Source organism: Myxocyprinus asiaticus, chromosome 34 (genome assembly GCF_019703515.2).
Source record: "Myxocyprinus asiaticus isolate MX2 ecotype Aquarium Trade chromosome 34, UBuf_Myxa_2, whole genome shotgun sequence".
In the NCBI taxonomy this organism is placed as follows: Eukaryota; Metazoa; Chordata; class Actinopteri; order Cypriniformes; family Catostomidae; genus Myxocyprinus; species Myxocyprinus asiaticus.
In genome coordinates, this window is record NC_059377.1 from 29,344,454 (window position 1) to 29,368,775 (window position 24,322).

The 24,322-nt window shown below is 43.5% G+C and overlaps 1 protein-coding gene across 1 annotated transcript in view; it reads right to left on the bottom strand.

Annotated features, from left to right (window-relative positions):
- Nucleotides 1-326: 326 nt before the first annotated feature.
- Nucleotides 327-24,322, bottom strand: part of angpt1 (angiopoietin 1) — a 104,393-nt gene continuing 80,397 nt past the window's right edge. Inside the window, exons 8-9 of the mRNA XM_051671595.1 lie at nucleotides 9,292-9,422; nucleotides 327-2,300 (exon numbers count right to left, since the gene is read on the bottom strand). Coding sequence (XP_051527555.1) covers nucleotides 2,137-2,300; nucleotides 9,292-9,422 — 295 coding nt within the window. The 3' untranslated portion in view covers nucleotides 327-2,136. The remainder of the gene's footprint in view (nucleotides 2,301-9,291; nucleotides 9,423-24,322) is intronic.

Below are 24,322 nucleotides of genomic sequence, written 5' to 3' on the forward strand. Positions count from 1 at the left end.
AGGTGGCAGTTAACAAGCGCCCGCCATTTGTTTAACCCTTCGATTAGGGGGTAGGAATGTCAGCTATAAGGGGATTTGGCTGTCTCGACAGCATCGTTTGACACCTTGGCAATCTGTCACGGCACAGTGGCGGAGAACTAACAGTCTGCTTGCTCTGGATACAATGGTGGCTCAGCTTGCTCAGGTCCTTTACATTTTCCCCTTTTGCTATATGTAAATATTGTGTCTTTGGAGCAACGTGACTCAAATGCAAAATGCTGAATAGTGCCCTGAAGGCACTTTAGATTCCACAGCCAGTTATAAATAAATTTAAAAGCATGGAGCATTACATTTTTTATTCAAACTAACATCATGAGATTCTGAACATTGTTACAAAGCATGAGGTGTTTAAATAACATGGCAAATGAACAATACTGATGAGGTAAAAAAGTCTTGAAGGCAGTCCATACTATTAGTTACTTTAGTGACATATTTTATGATTCATAACATATCCATGGTTCTGAGCCAAAAAAGAAAAAAGAACAAAGTAAAGCAGTGCTTTCCTCTAGAAAGCAAATTTGAACACACATTCATTTTTTTTTTTTACAGTTTTGTGATAATAAACATGCCATTCTGAAACTTTTACAATCTAAAGAGTTTATGGATTTACAAGAGAAGTATCTGTTTCCAGTAAAATGCTCCATGCTTGTAGCAGTTATATGATGGTAGACAGTTATGGTGGGCTAAAATACAGTCCTTCTGTACTGATCTACTAGAATATATTTTCAGTCTTTTAGTGATGAAAGACAGAACAGAGTGGAACTTTTGATGCTATTCTAATGAGTGTGTGGGCACTTGAGATTTTGTTAAAAATATATCCGGTGAACATGGCGGTAGGCAAGATTAAAATAACATTTCTTAACAATCGTACAAATTACTTACAAAAAGAACTTTTGCTAATTTTATTTTATTTTTTACAAACCAACACTGTACCACCGTTAAAACATTTATGTACATTTGTAAAGTGAACCAAATAAAAAAATTAAACAGATGCTCAGATGCTTACCTGACCACATATATGAAAGCGTTTTCTTCCTTTAAAACAGTCTTTCACCATTACTAAAAACTTTATTGAACCGATAGACTTGGGTTTAAGGGTAAATTGAAAAACAAGATAATCCAAGTTTGTCAGTCATATAAAACAGCGGTTTGTAAGCCACAACATACAAAACTTACATTTAAAAAAAAATCTTAATATGACAAATTCACATAAGACACATGGTATTAATTATCCAATGAACTAAAACATAGTGGATTGTTATTACAGTACTTGTAATATACATTTCACTGTTCTTGCCACTGGCTTAAATCCATTAATTTGTAAGGATTATTTTTATTAGATGTATCAATATTTTCATTGTATTGATAACAGCTGTGATCTTTGGCATGCTTTCACATTTTGATGCCAAGCTATGATACACTTAAAGATCATGACAGTTCAATAATAAAGACTGGAGTGCCATTTCTGCTGTTAACATTCAATAAATGTTTCTTGTAAATAGTATTGCAAGTGACCTTTTAATGCTGCATGCTATGGTTTTCTTCACTTTGACAGCAATAATGTACAAAATAATAATAATAAAAAAATACTGGGATTAAAAAAGCATACAAATTTGAAAAAGTATCACAACCCAAATATAATTGTGCAACACATTTGTATTAAACTTTAATAGGTCCCTTTAGGATATTGAAGGACATTCAAGCTGCTTTAAATTAATTTGGAGACTCATAAGCCAAGGGCAATTGATAGGCGATGCAGTCTGCTACCATCAAAGGTGATGTGCCTGCCTCAGCAGTTCACAGGTCCTGAGTGACAAGTGAATGGCACTTGAATTCATACCTCTGATATTTAAAAATAAAGACCAGCCAAGTCAGCTCCTGCCCTACATTCCCAGGGAGCACACCATATCCCATAGTCCGACATTGATGATAGGACAGCCTCCTTTTCACGGGTTTCCTGGAGAAGTGTTATCTCAAAATAATACTGCATTATCCAGGAGGCAAATAGCTGACCACTTATACAGCGTCACTTGATAATGTGATAAATGATCTCTTTTCCAAAATAGATCCACTGGTGTTTTGGGATATTAAGGAGGACTACGAGAAGTCAACTGGTCGAATCATCATGACAGTGGTTCGGAGAGAGTAGCTGGGGCCTTTGAAGTAGTGCCACTTGATTCCATTGAATTTTCCGACATGTTGTCCCTGTCTGTAATACATCCCGTTTAGGTTGGATGGGCCGCAGGCATCATACCACCATCCTGAGACAGACAAACATTAACAATCGTGAACTACTGTTAACCTTTTCTGCAGTCATATACCAAAACCATATAGGCACCTTCTCAGTTATTTTAGTGGAGTACCTGTATTAACTGAGCTTCACATATTCGTGCTTCTCATCTGTGTGCATGTTGATATCAGGCACACTTTTCAAACTTTCTGATCAGATGACGGATTCCTTTTAAAAAAGTGCACATAACTGTTGTAGGTTTACAACTCTTGTTTCATCGCAGTGGTTGATTGACAGGTTAGTAGGCGGGTTTTTGCTGCTGAATTCAAATGGATGAGGGTTTACACTACAAACCCAATGTGTTACACAACAATCCAAAGCATTTTTGAACACATTCGACTACTTTCAAATGTGATTGAAGTAGACAAATCTCAAGATGTTTTCGACCCCCTTTAGCATGGTCGCGTTTCAAATGGATCGCCCAAAACACATCTTAATACCAGGTGTAAACGGGACTATAGTGAGTTTAAACTCCTGCTCAGAATTGCATTATCCTGGCTTTTGTAGTACTTTATATCCTTGAAATTGACCGTGTTATTTATTGTATATTATAAACTTCTCGCTGTTCTTTATCTATTCGTCAAGACAGCTTTGATTCTGGATCCAACAGTATGCTGGTGCGATGTGCTCAATTTGGTGTAGGTGAGAATTGAGTGACAGAGCCTGACGTGAGGCAGATTTAGAATTTAATAACCTTTAAAGAGAAGAGTATTTAGGGAAGTAGCACATATAGGTATATAGGCTATATCTACAAGTGTTACATTACTGTTTAATAATAATCATGCGTTTTTAGCATGTTTTAACATTGAGGGGGCACTTGCACCCAGTAAAAGCGCCATCCGTTTGTGCTGGTTTAGCGCCCTGAAAGGAATTGTGCAGATCATGTAAAGGCACAAAAGAGTGCACTGGTCAAGCTGGTATTCATCTAGCGAATCTCCGTTCTATTACTAACAAAACGGACAAACTACATCTCCTCACCCATACAAACAAGGACTTTTCAAACTCTGCTGCCTTGTGCTTCACAGAAACCTAGCTGAGTGAAGCAATTCCGGACAGTGTATTACATCTGCCGGGCTTTCAGCTGTTCGGAGCGGATCGCATTGGGGAGTTAACAGGAAAAACGAGTCGCAGTGGAATTTTTTTTTTTACAACAATACAAGTTGGTGTACAGATGTAACGTTAAAGAAGATGTGCTGTCCTAATTTGGAAGTGCTCTTTATCAACTGTAAGCCTTTCTACTCGCTGCGGGAGTTTTCCTCATTTATTCTGGTGAATGTTTATATTTCTCCACAAGCATGTGTGAGCACAGCGCTGCAACAGCTGGCTGATCAGATCACAGACACAGAACAACAATACCCAGTCTCACTTATTATTCTCGGCGATTTTAACAGAGCCAATCTCACCCGTGAACTGCCAAAATTCAGATAGCACATTGCATGCCCCACCAGAGACAGAAATATACTGGATCATTGCTACACAAAATTAAAGGATGCATATCACTCTGTCACTAAAGCAGCTTTGGGACTCTCTGATCACTGTCTGGTTCATCTTCTTCCGACCTACAGGCAGAAACTTAAATCAGCTAAACATGTAGTAAAGACTGTAAAAAGATGAACCAATGATGCAGAGCTGGAACTACAAGCCAGCTTTGACTGCACTGATTGGAGTGTTTTTGAAGATACAGACACCAATCTGGACGAGCTCACAGACACTGTGACATAATATATCAGTTTCTGTGAGGATATGTGCATTCATACTTGGACTTATTTAACATACAGCAATGACAAACCATGGTTTACAGCAACTCAGGCAGCTTCGTCAGGCCAAAGAGGATGCTTACAGAAGTGGGGATAAAATCTTGTGCAATAAGGCCATAGACACACTGACAAAAGAGATTAGAGTGGCTAAAAGAAGCTACTCTGAGAAGCTGAAAAACATGTTTTCAGCTAACGACCCTGCATCAGTGTGGAGAGGCCTGAAAGACATTACTAACTACTAGACACCATCCCCCATCACTGTAGGGAATCAACAACCAGCTGTGTTTTACTGTAGATTTGAAAAGCCCAGTCTCACACCCCTAAACCAGCTCTGACCTTCACTTCACACAAACATCAACACCTCCTGCAACCACCCTCCTCCCCCCTCCTGCTACTCAACCTGAACTTAAGATCTGTGAAGAGGATGTGTGCCGGGTCTTCCAGAAACAAAAGACAAGGAAAGCACAGGGCCAAGACAGTGTTTCACCCACTTGTATAAAATCCAGTGCTGACCAGCTGGCCTCCATCTTCACACAGATCTTCAACAGATCACTGGAGCAGTGTGAAGTTCCCTGCTGCTTTAAATGCTCCACCATCCTCCCTGTCCCAAAGAAACCCAAAATCACAGGACTTAATGACTACAGACCCATCACTCTGACGTCTGTGGTCATGAAGTCATTTGAGAGACTGGTGTTGGCCCACCTGAAGGACATCACTGGATACTTTCCGGATCCCCTCCAATTTGCTTACCGAGCAAACAGGTCTGTGGACAATGCAGTCAACATGGGAATGCATCATATCTTGCAACATTTAGAAAGACCAGGTTCATATGCAAGGATCCTTTTTGTGGACTTACATTTAGCTTTCAACACCATCATCCCAGCTATTCTCTGGACTAAATTAAACCAACTCTCTGTTCCCACCTCTATCTGTTAGTGGATCACCAGCTTTCTGACAAATAGGCAGCAGTTTGTGAGACTGGGGAAATTCACTTCCAGCACCTGTACAATCAGCAGTGGTGCCCCGCAGGGTTGTGAGCTCTCCCCACTACTCTTCTCCCTGTACACAAATGACTGCACTGCCACGGTCCCCTCTGTTAAGCTCTTGAAGTTTGCAGATGACACTACTGTCATCGGCTTCATCCAGGATGACAAGGAGTCTGCATACAGAAGGGAGGTTGAACAGCTGGCTGTCTGATGCAGTCAAAACAACCTGGAGTCGAACACGCTCAAAACAGTGGAGATGATAGTGGACTTTAGGAGGAAAACCCCAACATTGACCCTGCTCACCATTCTGAACAGCACTGTGGCAGCAGTGGAGTCATTCAGGTTCCTGGGCTCTACCATCTCACAGGAACTCATTGACTCCATTGTGAAAAAGGCCCAGCAGAGGTTGTACTTCCTTCGCCAGTTGAGGAAGTTCAACCTGCCACAGGCGCAGCTGATACAGTTCTACTCAGCAGTCATTGAGTCTGTCCTCTGCACTTCAATAACTGTCTGGTTTGACTACCACCCCTGGAGTCGTGAGTTTGAATCCAGGGCATGCTGAGTGACTCAAGCCAGGTCTCCTAAACAACCAAATTGGCCCGGTTACTAGGGAGGGTAGAGTCACATGGGACAACCTCCTCGTGGTCGCTATAATGTGGTTCTCACTTACATTGGGGCATGTGGTGAGTTGTGCGTGGATGCCCTGAGAATGGCGTGGGCCTCCACACGTGCATCATCTCCATGGTAACGCGCTCAACAAGCCATGTGATAAAATGCACAGATTGATGGTCTCAGATGCGGAGGCAACTGAGATTCGTCCTCCGCCACCCAGATTGAGACGAGTCACTACACCACCATGAGGACTTTGAGCGCAATGGGAACTGGGCATTCCAAATTGTGAAGAAAAAAAAGGGGGAGAAAAAAAATAAAAGAAATTTAATAAATAAATGTCTGGTTTGGTTCAGCTATGAAATCCAAATGCAAATATGTTTTTGGATAAAAGCATCTGCCAAATGCATAAATGTAAATATATATATAATTTCTTTTGTCTTTAGTGCAGTAACAATATAAAATAAAAAATGTATATTTAATTCAGTGTTGTCTTAATAACATGACACTTTTGTCACAGTATAAATGTGACTTTATACATTATAATAAATAGCAAGGGGATCGTCATATTTGGGGTTCCTAGACTTAAAAAAAGCTCTTATAGCTAAAGTGAAGACACAATAAAGCACAAATGTTGTTCAACTGAGGGTGCTTTAACATCCGAGCCTGGGGGGAGGCAGCAGAACAAAGCAATCTGGCTCACTCTGCTGAGACTGAACAGCATCACTCCAGGATCAAGCGAAACCGCAGTTGGCGTCAAAATGGACAAATATTTCATAATTTAAAATTGGGTAATTAGTCCCTATATATGTGGGCAAAAATCTATCTGTGCCAATCGGTTTTACTTAAATGGTTGTTTTAATAGTACTGTAAGTCCCCCAGACTGAGAGATGACCTGATATGAGGGGCTTGAAAATTAAAGCTGTTTTATCTGGTGTATTGCTTTCTTGCTGTTCACCAAGCCATGGCTAATTCTTATCATCTAGCCATGAGAAGATCAGTGTTGCCCTGAAAACTTGTCAACTATGTCACTTCTCAGCCCATTAAATACAACTCATCTGGCCTGTGCATTCAAGTAGACACGTACACACAGAAAATTTGCCACCGAGTGCTCGCTTTGGCATGTCTCATTCCCATGAAGGACTTGAGCTTCATGTCACAAGCTCAAATGCCAGAGTGATCTGTGACATTTTGACAGCCTTGCTTGAGCCATCTACGCTGCCCTTTGTCATGGCTGTACTGACACAGAAAACTGATTGGATGCTGATTCTGCTTGTTTCCATGCTGTTGCATCCCAGGCCTCTGGCTGGGTAAGTGCTCTGGCTGTCACTAGCATACATATTTTATTGCCTTGTTAACCACACTGCATAACAAGAAATGAGGCAGTATGATAAAAGTTTGATTTCATGATACAAACCAGACCTAGAACCAATATGTCTTTCATTAAAGCACTTAGATTACAGAATTTAGAATGTTCTATTTCAAGACAGACAATTTTAAACATTTCCGCCAAATCTCTTTCATTAGAAAACTTTCATTAAAAATCTTTCACTGAGATACTATTCTATTTTATTTTTTCAACTGGCCAGTTCTCTCTGCACGAGGAGCAGATTTATAAATGTCACCCAATTGTATGGCTCATATTTATTCTCGTTCTTATATTTAATATCTAGCAGATAAATCACTGTCAGTGTCCTATTTAGCATTTGGCCAGCAAGGGAGGGCTATTGACAGACTGAGAAGGTGAAGGTAGATTTGGGTGGACAGGATCTCACTCAATGCCCTGCTCTTTTAAATTATGTACCCAAGTGATTTGAGACCTTAGAACTTCCTGACTGAAGAGCGAGAGTTCCCAGTGGTCTGAATCCACTGAAAGGCTGAGGGAGTCTTGTATAGATGTACAGATACTTGGTCCTCAGCCCAATCTGATAGACTCCTCACAGGATGTGGAAGTCCAAAAAGACAGCAAGAAGTTGTCCTGAATGCAGCAGTTAGCAGTGTGCTTAGCACTTTTTTTAGACTGGAATCTACTTCATTAACATTTATGCATCTCGCAGAAACTTTTATCCAAAGCAATTTAGAGTGCATTCAAGGTATACATTTGTGTGTTCCCTGGCAAATCCATAACCTTGGCATTGCATACATTACTCTCTATCAGCTGAGCTATAGGAACCCTAACATCTGGAAACTTCTCAAAGGTCTTACTACACAAAGGGACAGGTGTGAATATTGTGAGGAACATTACAGAAGCTCTTAAATAAATAGTCCACCCAAAAATGTAAACTAGAAATGAAACTGGAACACAAAAGGTGAATTGAAAAGTCTTCAAAGCACTGGTTACCAAATTTAAGTCGTTCTTCACTCTCAAATTAAAATATTATTAATAAAGTAAAACACTACTGTTCATCGCACCAAGTTATTGTATTTTTTCAGACATCTTAGAATATTGTGCATTAATTATATTGATTACTTTTATGATGGTATTATGGTGTGTTTTTTTTTTTTTTTTTTTTTTCATTATGGCTAATAAATCCAGTGAAGACTGGAAAAAATTAACCTTCTTGTGTTCCACAGAAGAAAGAAACTCATACGGGTTTGGAGCGGTATTATGATGAGTAAATTATTAAAGAATTTTCATTTTTGGGTCAACTATTCCCAATAGTTTACAATTATGTTGTATGACACTCATGCCTGCTTTACTTATTAGCAGTTCCAGTAATTATCGTAAAAGTAGCAGATTTAAAGGGATAGTTCACCCAAAAATGAAATTTCTCTCATCATTTACACAGTTGTATATGACTTTCTTTCTTCTGCAAGCAAAGATTTTTAGAGGAATATTTCAGCTCTGTAGGTCCATACAATACAAGTGAATGGTGGCCAGAACTGTGATGGTCCAAAAAGCATAAGGGCAGCATAAAAGTAATGCATAAGACTCCAGTGGTTGAATCCATGTCTTCAGAAGCAATGTGCTAAGTGTAGGTTAGAAACAGATCAATATTGAAGTCCTTTTTTACTACAAATTCTCCTCGCTGCCCAATAGGTGGCGATATGCACAAATAATTCAAATTGCCAAAAACAAAAAAGAATGTGGAAGTGAAGGTGAAAGTGGAGATTTATTGTAAAAAAAAGGAGTTAAATATTTATCTGTTTCTCACCCTCACCTATCATATCGTTTCTGAAGATATAGATTTAACCACTGGAGTCATATGGTTTACTTTTATGCTGCCTTTATGTGATTTTTGGACCTTCAAAGTTCTGGCCACCATTCACTTGCTTTGTATGGACATACAGTGCTGAGATGTTCTTTTAAAAATATTTGTTTGCATTCAGCAGAAAAGAGAAAGTCATACACATCTGGGATGGCATCAGGGTAAGTAAAATATAAGAGAATTTTCATTTTTGGGTGAACTATTCCTTTAATAGTAACAGAGTGATAGCACCCCTGCTTTGACAAGCATTCATTTTTCCATCACGCCGTTTAGTGTTATGTTAATGTTTGGTGCTTGATGGACCAGCATGGTCTTTCTGGTGAAGCTGGCTGACAAATAAATATTTTACTGGTGTTGACAGAACAACAAAACTGTGATAAAACAAAGGTTTTCTGCCTTACCCCCACTGAGCATCAGTGCACACTTGCATGTGCAGTTGTCATTGTCCATGTCTTTTGTGCTGAAGTCAGCGCCGTGGATGGCCAGACTACTCTGCCTCCCTGCCGTTCCACTGTGACTCTTAAGGAATAACCTGAGACAAGAAGAGGAGACAAAGAGAATGGAAAAGGGAATAAGAGCAAAGAGAAATGGGGTTTAAACATTAAGGAGGCCTCAGACAAGGTGATTTACTGCCAGAAACATACATATTCTGAGAGCATTGTGAGAGATTTATGCAGATTACCCTCACATTCATGACCCATGTATCAATTCTTGAGAGTTTGCATCAGTATTTGAGTGCATTGGCTGGGAAACCTCATCCCTCATAATCTAGACACCAGATCGAACTCAGAAACCACACAGAGTGTGGAACTCCAGTCCAGCCACCCACACATGAGGATTTCAACCACAAATTCACAACTCTTATTTAATGCAGGCTCGCGTACAAAAGCAAAAGTTTAATAATATGCAGCACTAGTGCCCAGAGTTTGGTGGATGAAGGTCAGTTTTTTCCCATGTTGCTTCATTGTGTCATCAATAGTCTGCCCAGGGTCTTAACCTCTCCCATTATTATTATCCTTATTTTTTTTATCTCCAAAGTGTCATTCTTCAAGCCAAAAAACAAGAGTGTATAGCCATGCCAGCAAGGAATGGAATACCAAATGAAACATGCACGGCCCCACAAAATAATTTCCTGAAAGTCATCCCCCCAAATAAGATCCGACAGTGGAGAGTGAGTTTTATAAATCTCTTCTAAGAAAACGACTTGGAAAATCTATTGTATTTTTGGTCTTTCAGGGATGTCCAAAGAGGCCTGTGATGCAACACATTCATTAGGGGCCAAATCTGTGATAGTGTGGTTGTCGGTTTTATTGTTAAGTGAGACTTTTTTTCTTGATTAAATTTTATGGTACCTAACACTTCATACATCATACGGACTTTCTTGTAACAGGCCTCCTAATCATTTTTAAGTCACACACATCACATATTGGTGGCAAACATTGTGTGGTGACATCATGCCCATTACGCTGAAGTAAAGTATATTGTTGCCGGCTCTATACATAGATAAACGGGCTGGATGTTCGCAATTTCTTTGAATGTTAGATGCCAAACCAATGTATTATATTCCTCAGTTACACTAAAGACTACTTTTCAAAATTAATTTGTTAAGGCACAATTGTAACACACACACACACACACACACACATATATATATATATATATATATATATATATATATATATAGGGGTGTAAAAAATATCGTATCATATTGTATCATATGATATGACACTCACTATACAATACCATTGTTTTGTATATGTATTGTACGATACATAAACAGTCTCCTCCCCGGAGAGGCGGTGCTGAGAGCTCACAGGAAAACAGAGCAACACACAGGCGAGAAGATTGATGGCAAACGGCAAGTAAATTGTAGCATTACAGCTTGTCGAATTCGCCAAACAACAATGTCATGTCCCGGCGCTACAGTACATCAAACGTCATTTTATTTACGACGAAATCAGTGGACTTGTGATGCAGAAACAGCAGCAGCAAGTTTAACAGCTGCCTCTCCCAGATGACACTGAGCATGACACGAAGCAAGATGCTCATAACTAACAAAACAAGTTTATTCAAAAATCTAACAACGTAAGAAACCCGCGATTACATGACTTATTATTCTCTGGTTTTGCCTGCTGCACCTCCACCAGTGCCTTCAGCCCAGCTGCTGAGTCATCAGCCAGGAGCCACCCATTTTCAATGTTTTGCCCCATTAATCGCAGAACATCTCCTGGTGATGGGGCAGCAGTCAGGGACATCTCCCTGCCACCCCCCACAGCTGGACACCGGATCCCTTATAAAGCCTCTCATCCTTGCCTTCCCATCCAGACATTCTTCCTTCACAAAGTACTTGCAACCAGGGTTCTATATGTCATAATACCTTGACACAACCATATGCGCCAGCCCGTTGGCCAGCTGGCACCAAGATGCGTACTCAATGCCCTACTGGCACTGGCACCGTATCTCTTGGTAACTTAGTGCCACCGTTTCCGTATGGCATACTACCTCAGCACAAGTCCTCACCACATATCACCCAGGTTCCCTATTCCTCAGTTTCCTACTTCTGAGCCCCGCACTTTTTGTCCTTCCTTTTTAACCATAGCCAGAAACTCGCTTTCTCAGCTCCCTCTGCCAATTCCTTCAAGACTTTTTTAAAGCTGCTCCTACAATGCCAATGTCTTTAAATAGGTTTGATGTTCCCATAAATCCTCGGCACCCAACCTCCACAGGGTAGGTGGCAGTCCTCCATCCATTTTCCCATATGCAGATCAGCATATTTTAACTTCTTCCTCTCATAGGCTGTCTCCAGACCCACTTTCCATGGAACAGTAAACTCAATAATTACTATTTTCCTAGCTGAAGTCGACCACAACACTACATCCGGCCTCAAGGAGGTAATGGCAACTTCGGTAGGAAATTTTAGCTGCTGGCCATGGTCGACCATCATTGACCAATCACTTCCAGGCACCAAGTTTGATCTGGTTTCCCTCTGTGCTTTCCCTTGTGTGACACCTCCCTTTTTAACAAAATCAACACCCTGTCTCTGGGGAGCATGGTTGCCTTTGTTTGCCTTTACTCTATGCACCTCTAGGATCTCTGCCAGCTTCTGCAGGACCTGATCATGCCGCCACCTGTACCGTCCTTGTGCCAGGGCAGTCTTGCACCCAAACATATGTGCTGCGAGTTTGCTCTTGGGGCCTCACAGAGGGGGCAACTCACCACTTTGCCATAACACAAATTCACAGGGCTTGGTAGGGTATTGTAGGTGGATCTTATTAGAAAACTTAGCCTGTGTATCACCATTCCTAACACTCTATCAGATGTCCCCTCCCATATGGTCCAGCACCTTTGCTGCTGCTGGCTGACTGCCTTAACCTTATACCCTTCCTCTTCCATCTTAGTTACTTCCATAACTACCATTGCTTTCCTCTGTTTTCGGGAGGCTGCTGACCACAGTTTGCGAGCCACACCTCATTCAAGGCCTCTTCTTCCTGACTGTGTTGTTCCAACAATCTCATGATGATTCAGTCTTGAAACCGGCTGGTTTACGACCTCCTCTGCCTTCCAAGTTCTGCCTGTTCAGACTTGGACTTGACCTACCCACATTGCCTGGTCTGTCGATTACCATAACTCCAAAACAAGCCTGGTCTTTTCCTGCTTGTAGCCAGAGTGAGTGATTTTAGAGGCAGTTGTAAAGAATTTCTTCCAAACAATGCTACATCTGAGAGACAACATGGAAGGCCTAGCCACTTCCTGATATAATTGTTGGCCTTGGTGTCCATCCTTGCCACTTCCGCTGCAGAAATATCACACATTTTTAGCGGCCACATCAGGCAATGGTAGAGTGTAAATTGGTAACACCAAACCTTGAATTTGCCTGGGAGATGACAGCTGTCTATCTTATCCAGATCATCTTTCTGTTGCACTCTGCCATGTTTTTGTCTGAAAGATCTGCTGTGTATTCTCTCCCTAAACTTCGAATAGGCTGCTCTGCACCTCAAACGAAATCTAATCGTCCCTCATCCCCTTTCTAATAGAAAGACTACGTGATTTTGTTGGCTTAATCTTCATTCTGGCACATGCCAATAGCTCTTCCAACCTTTTCAAGAGCTGGTTTGTACATGCAGCAGTCTGGACGATGCTTGTGACATCATCCATATAACTGCGCAGAGCTGGCAATCTCACCCCAGATTGTGCACAGATTCCTCTGACCATTTGCACCAATTAGGATGATCTCAAATGCAGCCATGAACAGGATGGGAGAGACTGAACATACCATCACTATTCCTTTTTCCAGTTGATGCCATCACATTGTGTAGTCCTGTGTTGCATGACATATCTTCAGGTCCCCATAGCAGATGTCTACCAAGCTCCTTATCCATGGTTGCTGGACTATTGTGTGCACTTTTATTTCCTTCTTCCTGATATATTAACAATTTCTTCATGTGCAAATAAATTACAAAAATTTTATGACATTTATCTACCATTTAAAACACAATATATTTTTTTTAGATTCTTTTTTACAAAGTTTTGTGTGAAATTGAGTAAACATATAAAGCTAAATAAGAGTTAATAATTTTTTATAGCAATTTTATGTTTATGTTATTTACTATATTAAATTGTGTGATATATCGGCATTGTATCGGCCTATTGGCCACCCTGCTCTCTGGATATCGGCATCGGCCATTAAAAAACCCATATCGGTCAACCACTATACACAATAACGCTAAACATATTAAGCTTGGCCTCCACCCTTCCAGTAAGGGCATTCTCTAAGGTGGAGCACAGGTCCTCGTCTAGTCTGCTCCATGCATCCTTATCATTAGATCTCACCACTTGATTAGCCTCCTTCTCCCTGGTTTCTTCTCATTGTCATGTCTTCCCTGTCATGTCTGTGGGTTGAAGGTTGTCTCTTCTTGCGGCTCACATTGCAGGCTTGACCTGTCCTGCTGGTGGTACTGGTCTTCTTGGTGCCCCTCCACAACAGTGGATTCAGTAGCGCTGTGGTGCTCAACTGGGCTCTGTATCCTTGTCTGACCTGCTGCTGCAATGCAGCCTTCCTTGATGAACCCTCTGGCCTTTGTAAGTCGTTACCCTCATCCTCCCGCAACTGCATCTTCTAAGGATCCTTTGCTAATTATCCATGGCCATTCCAGTCATGTCCATATTGTCTGTCCTAACTGGTCCAACTTCCATCCAGCCTCTCAGAGGACCACTGGGCTGTTTTTCTTTAATTGTGCTCATAGATGGTAAGGGTGTCCCCTGTGTACGGACCTGTGGGTAAGGTAACTATCCTGACTGTCCACCAGTCTAAATAATAAAACATTGAAAGAAGTTTTTTCCTTGCTGTAGTCACTTTAGCTCACTCTCTGGGGGCTTTAAGACATTAAGGCATGATTTTCTATAAAGCTGATTTGAAACGATGTGTAGTGTGAAAAGTGTTATACAAATATAGATGACCTGAGTGTAGACAAACAAATTTTTCTGAAGAAAAATTTGAAAATTGTGAGTTCATATGAGTTTTTCTCATTTCAATCAATCAAAATAAATGCAGTGCTGTTGCTTAAGTTACTTCATTATAGAGCTCTACTTTTTGTTGGCAGTGTCAGACACTGTTGCGATTTTTAAAAAAAACTTATGTTGAATCCTTGAATAAGTTTGAGTGAAACATTTGTGGGCACTGTTTTTTTTTTAAACCATATCGTTTTGTATCGTATAGTGAGGCTTTGCACCATATCGTATCGTGTAGTGAAATTTGTGTATCGTTACATGCCTAATATATATATATAAATTATATGTATATATATATAAAACAAGGTTTCAAATGGGAAAGGAGGAGGCGGGAACTGGACGAACCATCAAAATATTATTTAATGAAAACAAAAAGACACACAACACAAACACACACATGGAAGCTGCATGTGGCTCTCTCTCTCTCAAACTGCCGCAACACGCTGCACTTACCCCTCTCCTCGGCTGATTAGCCCGATTGGGGGCTGGGCATGCATAGTCACGGCCTGGCCCCACCATCCTCATCGTCACACATATATATATATATATATATATATATATATATATATATATATATATAATATATATATACAGTTGAAGTCAGACGTTTACATACACTTAGGTTGAAGTCATTAAAACTCATTTTTTAACCACTCCACAGATTTAATATTAGCAAACTATAGTTTTGGCAAGTCGTTTAGGACATCTACTTTATGCATGACACAAGTAATTTTTCCAACATTTGTTTACACACAAATTGTTTCACTTTTAATTGTCTATAACACAATTCCAGTGGGTCAGAAGTTTACATACACTAAGTTAACTGTGCCTTTAAGCAGCTTGGAAAATTCCAGAAAATTATGTCAAGCCTTTAGACAATTAGCTTCTGATAAGAGGTGTACCTGTGAATGTATTTTAAGGCCTACCTTCAAACTCAGTGCCTCTTTGCTTGACATTGTGGGAAAATCAAAAGAAATCAGCCAAGACCTCCGAAAAAAAAATTGTGGATCTCCACAAGTCTGGTTCATCCTTGGGAGCAATTTCCAAACACCTGAAGGTACCACGTTCATCTGTACAAACAACAGTACGCAAGTATAAACACCATGGGACCACGCAACCATCATACCACTCAGGAAGGAGACGCATTCTGTCTCCTAGAGATGAACATAGTTTGTTGCAAAAGTGCAAATCAATCCCAGAACAACAGCAAAGGACCTTGTGAAGATGCTGGAGGAAACAGGTAGACAAGTATCTATATCCACCGTAAACCAAGTCCTATATTGACATAACCTGAAAGGCTACTCAGCAAGGAAGAATCCACTGCTCCAAAACCGCCATAAAAAAGCCAGACTACAGTTTGTAAGTGCACATGGGGACAAAGATCTCACTTTTTGGAGAAATTTCCTCTGGTCTAATGAAACAAAAATTAAACTGTTTGGCCATAATGACCATTGTTATGTTTGCAGGAAAATGCTGAAGACTCAGAGGACCAAGCTGGAGCCAGAGGTTCAGAGGGCTGAGGTGGAGCTGAGGGCTCAGAAGACTGAGGCAGAGCGGGTGGGAGTGAGGGCCAAGGAGACCAGAGCAGATCAGGCAGATGGCCAGGAGACCAAGGAGATGACCTCAAGATGAGGACTGGGTCAGGAGTCCTGGTAGGCGGCTGCAGGGCCGAGACAGGGTCAGGAGATCTGGGAGGCGGTCACAGTGCCGAGACAGGGTCAGGAGGCCTGGGAGGTGGCTGCAGGGCCGAGACAGTGTCAGGAGGCCTGGGAGGTGGCTGCAGGGCCGAGACAGTGTCAGGAGGCCTGGGAGGCAACCAACCACAGGGCCGAGACAGGGTCAGGAGGCCTGGGAGGTGGCTGCAGGGCCGAGACAGGGTCAGGAGGCCTGGGAGGCGGCCACAGGACAGGGACTGGGTCAGACAGCAGAGCCGCTGGAGGAATAGTCTCTTTGGGCAGATCCGTGGAAGACTCTGTGGGCAGAGCCATGGAAGACTCTGTGGGCAGAGCCAGGAGAGGCTCAACGAAGGCAGGCGGAGCCATGGGAAGCTTGAGGGGCAAAGCCGTGGAAGGTGGAGCCGTGGGAGGCTCGAGACAAAGAGTCCTGGATGATTGGGAAATGACCTCCGTGGTCGCGAAAATGGGAAGAGACTCGGGAACGACCTCTGTGGTCGTAAACACTGGCTGAGACTCGGAGACGACCTCAGTAGTTGTGAGCATGGGCAGAGACCCAGGAATGACCTCTGTGGTCATGAACACTGGCAGAGACTCGGAGACGACCTCTGTGGTCATGAACACTGGCAGAGACACAGGAACGACCTCTGTGGTTGTTAACACTGGCTGAGACTCGGGAACGACCTCTATGGTCGTAAACACTGGCTGAGACTCGGGAACAGAAGCCTTTCTTCTCCTCCTCCTCCAGATGTTCAAAGTTGGCAACACTGGCTCTGGGACGGACGAGGCTGGCAACGCTGGCTCTGGGATGGACGAGGCCGGCAACGCTGGCTCTGGGACGGACGAGGCTTCCAGTTTGTTGGCCGTGGCAGGCGTGGGCACTGGCTCGTTGGCCGAGGCTGGCGTGGGCGCTGGCAATTTGTGAGGTAGGGTCTTCATGGCCTTACGCACCAACATTAATGGCAGATCATTCAACTTGGAGACGGGCCATGGAAGGCTTCGAGACAGGGGCCGTGGGAGGCTTGGAGCAAGGAGTCGTGGAAGGCTTGGAGCAAGGAGCCAAAGATGCAGGTTTTGGCCCGGGGTTCCCGCCATAATCCACTGTGTAAAGGGAACCGTTAAGTTACAGAGCCTTCTCCACATATTCATAGAGAGTCCAGTGAGGATCAGCCGGAGGCACTAGTTCCTTCAGTGCACTATTCAGACCGGTCCGGAAAAAACTACCAGAGAGCGGTCTGGATAGTGCACTAAATTTGCTAGTTCTAAAAACTCACGGACGTGAGTCAGTCTTTCTGTGACGAGGCAGGCGAGGAGTGAGGATCTAAATGCAGCTTTAATAGAACAAAAGATAAACAAAGTACTCAGAATAAAACGAAACAAAAACACGGGAAACCAGGCACAGAACATAACACATGTGAAGACTGACAAACTAACCAGGGGAAACAAGGGCTTAATCACACAAGGGAAAACAAGGAACACCTGGGGATACAATCAGGGAACGAGGAGCACCTGGGGAAACAATCAGGGAGAACCAATCATGAAATAAAACTACAAAGGACTACAAAACTAACACAGGAAACAGGAATGGGAACTAAACAAGAATTTCAACATAAAAGTCTAAACAAAAACACGGGAAACCAGGCACAGAACATGACAACACATGTGAAGACTGACAAACTAACCAGGGGAAACAAGGGCTTAAATACACAAGGGAAAACAAGGGACACCTGGGGAAACAATCAGGGAATGAGGAGCACCTGGGGAAACAATCAGGGAGAACATATCATGAAATAAAACTACAAAGGACTACAAAACTAACACAGGAAACAGGAACGGGGAACTAAACAAGAATTTCAACATGAAAGTCTAAACAAAAACAGGGAATACATGACAGTATGTAAATTTCTGACTTCAACTGTATATATATATATAGGGATGTACCCGAAGCCGAATACCCTATTCAGAAAGGCACGAATAATGACTTCAAAACTAATAACAGATTCATCCGAATAATATAAGAAATATTTGTATGACTGATAATCCAAGAAACACAAGCATAAAGCGACATTTAAAAATGAACATATCTTAAATTACAACAAATTTATTAATCTGTGCAGCCAATATTTCTAAAGTGTAAACTTGTGAATGTAAATGCGCATGTTGTGATTTCAGATCAGATCGGCCACGGTCTCGACTTCGTGTGCTGTCTCTGTTAATTGTGCAGGTCTGGAGTTTATCAAGTGTAATATTAAATACTAAGATACAACATCATATACACTTTCCACTTCTTGAAATGTCTATGTTAATGTATTACATGATTCACACGTGATTCCTATGTATTTATTTACAGCCTAAACCTGAGTGCAATGTTAAATTCTTGACCTGAAGTGATGATTTCACATCAGAGCTTATAAAGCAGTCTCTTAAAGCTGAGCGCATTTATATTCACATCAGTGATTAAGGTAATTATCTGGTTAAGACTTTATTCTGAAAAAAGTTCAAATGCTCCATAAAGGTTTAAATTCTCCATATAGTATTAATCTATTGGGAATATTCCTGCTTATGTAAAACAAAGAAACTGAAACTTGCTGTCTTTTTTTTATTTATTTATTTTTTATTTTTTTAACTGTGCTAAATTTGAGAATGTTAAGTGTTCTTGAGCTCTGATAAGGTGCTGTATAAATTATTCTTTTATTATTATTATTATTATTATTATTATTATTATTATTATTATTATTATTATTATTTAACTAAATAATGGTGTCCTATTGTAAAAATTCCTGATAGATATAAGGGATTTTCACCTGTTCGCAGGCTATATTGATTTATAATATTTCTTTTAATGTTTGAATTTGTATTTATTATTCACTGCAAAATGTGTGCTCGACATTTCACATTTTGTTTGACACTTCCTGCCTCCAGAATAATGTTGTTACACATGCACAGACAAACGAAAATTCTGTTTCAGGCAGATATTGATCAGAAATACCAGGAGAAACCAAAGTTAACAACATATTCCACAGTTACTGCGGCCAGAAAATTCTGCATCATCTGGTAAGAATAAAAAAAAAAATTATAATTAAATTCAATAATAATTGTAAAATAATAATAATAATAATAATAATAATAATTATTATTATTATTATTATTATTATTATTATTATTAGGCTATTATTATGAAAATGCATACACAAGGCATATTTATTAATAAAAACTGTAGATATTAGAGTAACATTTTAAAATGGGCGTTTCTTTTAGTTTTAACGCACTTCCAGTTTAAGTCCCGCCCACACGGTTCAATCCGAATACAGAGACAGATACAGAAAATTTTGTCATATGAACAAATGCAAATACAGATACAGATAATGGCTTCACTGCACATACATATAGGCTACATGTTTGTTCAGAAAGACAGTATGCTTCACTCACTATGCATGGTTTCAGTCATACAAGGAGAGTATTTCAAGCTTGCTGGCCTCAGATTTTTAGAGGAAAAAGACAAGCAGTGGACATTCTTGAACTTGCATTGAAACTCACTGCAAGTGAACAGGTATTTAATGTAGTCTGGGTGGTATGTTATGTTCATGGTTTTTGAGGATGAGGGCATGTCATGAAATCTGTACATGTTGACATCTGCCTAATTTGACAAGCTTCAACCAAGAGCCAGATGAATCTGCTAAAATGGGAAGTGTTTTTGCCTCCCTTTTAAGACCACGTCCACACTAATACGTTTTAGTTTGAAAACGCATCTTTTTCTCTACGTTTTGGCCTTCCGTCCATACTGAGATGGCATTTTTGACAGTGAAAACGTCCGGGTTACTTGCGTAACCTCCATTCCCTGATGGAGGGAACGAGATGTTGTGTCGATGTAGTGACACTAGGGGTCACTCTTGGGATCCCGAGACACCTCTGGTCTTTGATAAATGGCCAATGAAAATTGGCGAGTGGTATTTGTATGCCACTGCCCCGGAGCTGGTATTCAACCACTCATTCAGGTTTTATGCTGAGGAGCCGAGACAAGGTCCGGCCATTTCAGCGGGTAGTTCAGCGCTGTGACAGGAGGGACACCTGATGGAGGGAACGGAGGTTACGCAAGTAACCAGGATGTTCCCTATCTGTCACTCACTCGACGTTGTGTTGATGTAGTGACACTAGGGGTCCCTATACAAAACGCCGCAACTGGCTGAGCTGTGTTACGTGAACTGGTGGTGTGTGACGGGCAGACAACTGTGTGCCTCATAGCCAGCGCACCAGGCTGACACGTAACCTCCCCCAACATATTTATGAGTGTCGAAAGGCCCTCTGGGGACAAGTCGACTACCCAAAAGATAGAGACAGGCTAACCCAGTCGTGGCCTCTTTTCCCCTTCTTTTTTTTCCACTCCCTAAAAAACAAGGGGGATTATCCGACTGGGCTGCCAGGTCTAGTCGGGGGGTGTCCCTCCCAAGGGGAGGACACCGCGGAGACCACACCTCGCCCAAAGGGGGGGAGGGGGGATATTTATGTGGAAAATACGTCACATGGTCTTGCCGACCACGTGGAGAGTCTCAGGTTAGATCCTACCCAATGGGGGAGGAGTTGCTACAAACATGGAGATTGTGGCAGAGGGGGCTCTGCCCAAGGAAGATGCAGTTTGCCAACAGGGAAACGAATTAGCAGAAGATATACATCGCATGGGGTTACCTTGCAGGGAAGAACTACAGAGAGGTCCCATGAGGGAACGAGGTGCGGTCTGGAGGGGTTGCGCCTCTCAGGAACCTGATGATCAGGTCGTGCTTCCCTAAGGACTTACCGTCGACTGTGTCATGGTGTGCTGCTATACTAGCAATGTCCACCTTCAAGGTGGAAGGGGACAGCCGCCCTTCCAACCTCTCCTACAGGAAGGAAAGCACCAATCTGACTGCACATCTCTAGGGGTCTTCCCTTCGAGAAGAACACCACTTAGCAAACAGACGCCACTTAAAGGCATACAGGCACCTCGTAGAGAGGGCCCTAGCCTGAGTGATCGTGTCTACCATCGCGGGTGGTAGACCGCTTAGGTCTTCCGCATCCCGTCCGGGGGCCAGACATGGAGATTTCAGAGGTCTGGTTGCGGGTGCCAGATGGTGCCCCGTCCCTGAGAAAGAAGGTCCTTCCTCAGGGGAATTCGCCGTTTCGCCAAAATGTGAAAGTACGCGTCCTTCAGGTCTACCGCCACGAACCAATCTTGATGCCAGACACTCGCCAGAATGTGTTTTTGCGTCAGCATCTTGAACAGTAGTCTGTGTAAAGCCCGGTTCAGTACTCGCAGGTCCAAGATTGGCCGCAACCCACCGCTTTTTTTCGGTACGATGAAGTAGGGGCTGTAAAACCCCTTCTTCATCTCGGCTGGAGGGACAGGTTCTATCGCACCCTTCCGTAGGAGGGTGGCGATGTCCGCGCACAAGGTAGCAGCGTTTTCGTCCTTCACCAAGGTGAAGTGGATACCGCTGAACCTGGGCGGACGCCTGGCAAACTGAATCACGTAGCCGAGTCAGACGGTCTGGACCAGCCATCGTGACGGATTGGAAAGCGCAAGCCATGCATCCAAGTTCTGTGTGAGGGGTCCAAAGGGACAACGTCGTCGGATGTACCGGCAGGTGGGGCCTCGCGGCGGGGCGGAGCTCGAGGTGCCACACCATGTCGTGGCCGTGCTGAGCTAGGGACATCGAAGCACTTACCTGGCTCCTTGTGACCACCCCTGGAACAGCCTGGGACGGGGGAGGAGGAGGGCTGTCCTCGCAACCCGTGGAGACTGTCACATCGGGGGCGGATGTGTGCCACAGCTGGGTGCGCAGGGGCAGGGAGACCGCAACAAAAGATTCTCCACCTGGCCCTCCATTTGGGGATGGAGTGGTTTTACTACCAGCTCCAATGCAGTGGGTTTAATCGACCATGGGTCGCCTGTCTCAGGGGCGTTTTTTTGACCTTTGTGGGTTCTTGGCGGCCGGCCATGAGACGGGTGGCGTCTGCTTCCTGCGGTGGGCTCCACGCCGGGGCCAGGCCGAAGGGGTGGGCTGCGGCAGAGCTGATGCAGTCACCGCAGGGGGATGCCCTTGGCGACAAGACAGGGTGCGGGATCTTGAGCCGCGCCGGGGCAGGATGTGCCGAATAGCCTCCGTCTGCTGCTTCACCATTGAGAACTGCTGGGCAAAGTCCTCGACGGTGTCGTCGAATAGGCCAGCCTGGGAGATGGGGGCAGCAAGGAACCGTGTCTTTTCGGCCTCACCCATCTCGACCAGGTTGAGCCAAAGGTGGCGCTCCTGGACCACTAATGTGGACATCGTCCGCCTGAGAGACTGCGCCGCGACCTTCGTCGCTCGGAGAGTGAGGTCAGTCGCCGAGCGCAGTTCCTGCATCAGATCTGGGGTTGAACTACCCTCGTGCAGTTCTTTTAGCACCTTGGCTTGGTGGACCTGCAGGAGAGCCATGGCGTGCAGGGCAGAGGCGGCTTGTCCAGCAGAGCTGTAGGCTTTGGCCATCAGGGACGATGTGAACCTACAGGGCTTGGACGGGAGCTTTGGGCATCTGCGCCAGGTGGCGGCGCTCTGTGGGCATAGGTGCACCGTGAGTGCCTTATCCACTGGGGGAATCGCCGTATAGCCCCTGGTCACCCCGCCATCGAGGGTAGTGAGGGCAGGGGAACTGAGAAATCGGGACCGGGCAGTAAAAGGTGCCTCTCATGATTTTGTCAGCTCCTCATGCACTTCCGGTAAGAAAGGCACTGGAGCAGGGCGCGGCTGCTTTGAGTGGCGCCGCGAGCCCAGGAACAAATCATCGAGCAGCGAGGGTTCAGGGGAGAGTGGAGGGTTCCACTCTAGCCCAATGCTCGCGGCCACCCGGGAAAGCATGTCCGTCATCTCTGCATCAGCCTGTGACTGGGCAATTGTCCCCGAAGGGGGGAGTCCAGCTGAGGCTTCTGCATCCGACTGGACAAGCCCGCTCTCCGATGCTGCGCTCGAGAGCTCATCAGCTTCTCGGGCTCCGAACAAGAGGTCGAACTCTTGGCAGATGAGCCCGATCGGGGCAGATGAGCGTGCTGGGGAATGGGAGGTCCGCGGGGGGATACCCGGCGGAGGCGGCCCCACTGGGGTCCCCAAATTGCCCCCAGTGCTAGCCGCGCTGGCCTCAAACCCATAGGTAGAAGGACCGAGGCTGGGAGCCGCTGGGGTGGCTTGCTTTCTCATGAAAGCAAGCCGCGACCATAACGTTGACATGGTCATGTTCTCACAGTGAGAACATGAACCATCCATGAACGCTGCCTTCATGTGGGACGCGCCCAGACACGAAAGACAGCGATCGAGACCGTCTGAAGTTGAGAGGTAACGACCGCAACCAGGAATAACACACAATCGGAAAGGCATCTTTAAAAAGATGCGTCTTTAAAAAGACGTTCCGTGTGTGCCGCTCTTTTAGAGAAATATACTCTTTCAGAAAAATATACTCTCTTTTTTCTGCCGAAGCGCCCAGGGGCGTTCTCTGCAGTGCACCAGTGCAGAGGAGGGAGAAGCCACTGAAATGCGGCGTCAGATCCAGCAGAGGAGAATGAACAGTCGTGAGAATTCAGCTCAGTGAGCATGACCGTTCGGCTCCGAAGAGAAAATCTTAATGAGTGGTTGCATACCAGCTCCTTTTATACCCGTATGTCCAGGGGAGTGGCATGCAAATACCACTCGACAATTTTCATTGGCCTTTTATCAAAGACCAGAGGTGTCTCGGGCTCCCAAGAGTGACCCTAGTGTCACTACATCGACACAACGTCGAGTGAGTGACAGATAGGGAACTGAAATTTTAGAAAATGCTCTCCCAAGTGGATGAATTTGAAAATGCTGTTTTCGCATTGTAGTGTGGACAGGGAAAATGTAGATATCTGAAAACAATTTGTTGTCATGTGACGCATTCACGTGATCCATTCAACCCCAAAAAATCAAGATGGCAGCTTATTTTGTAGCTACGTTGTTGTGCCTGCTATTCACTTTGAAAGCATTGTTGAAGATAAATGTTACATTGTACAACCTTCACATTGCAGTCCTTCAAAGGCAACGGGAAGTTTACTCGGAATTGCTGTCTGACGACGGAACACGAGGTAATCTGCATTTCAGGCCATACGTGGAACTATTTTTTCACAGTAAGGGGATTTAAGATTTAAACGTTTCATAGTGTAGACGAGCAACATTTGGAAAATGCTTGAAAATGCCAGTGTGGACAGAGAGCATTTCGAAAACAAAAAAGC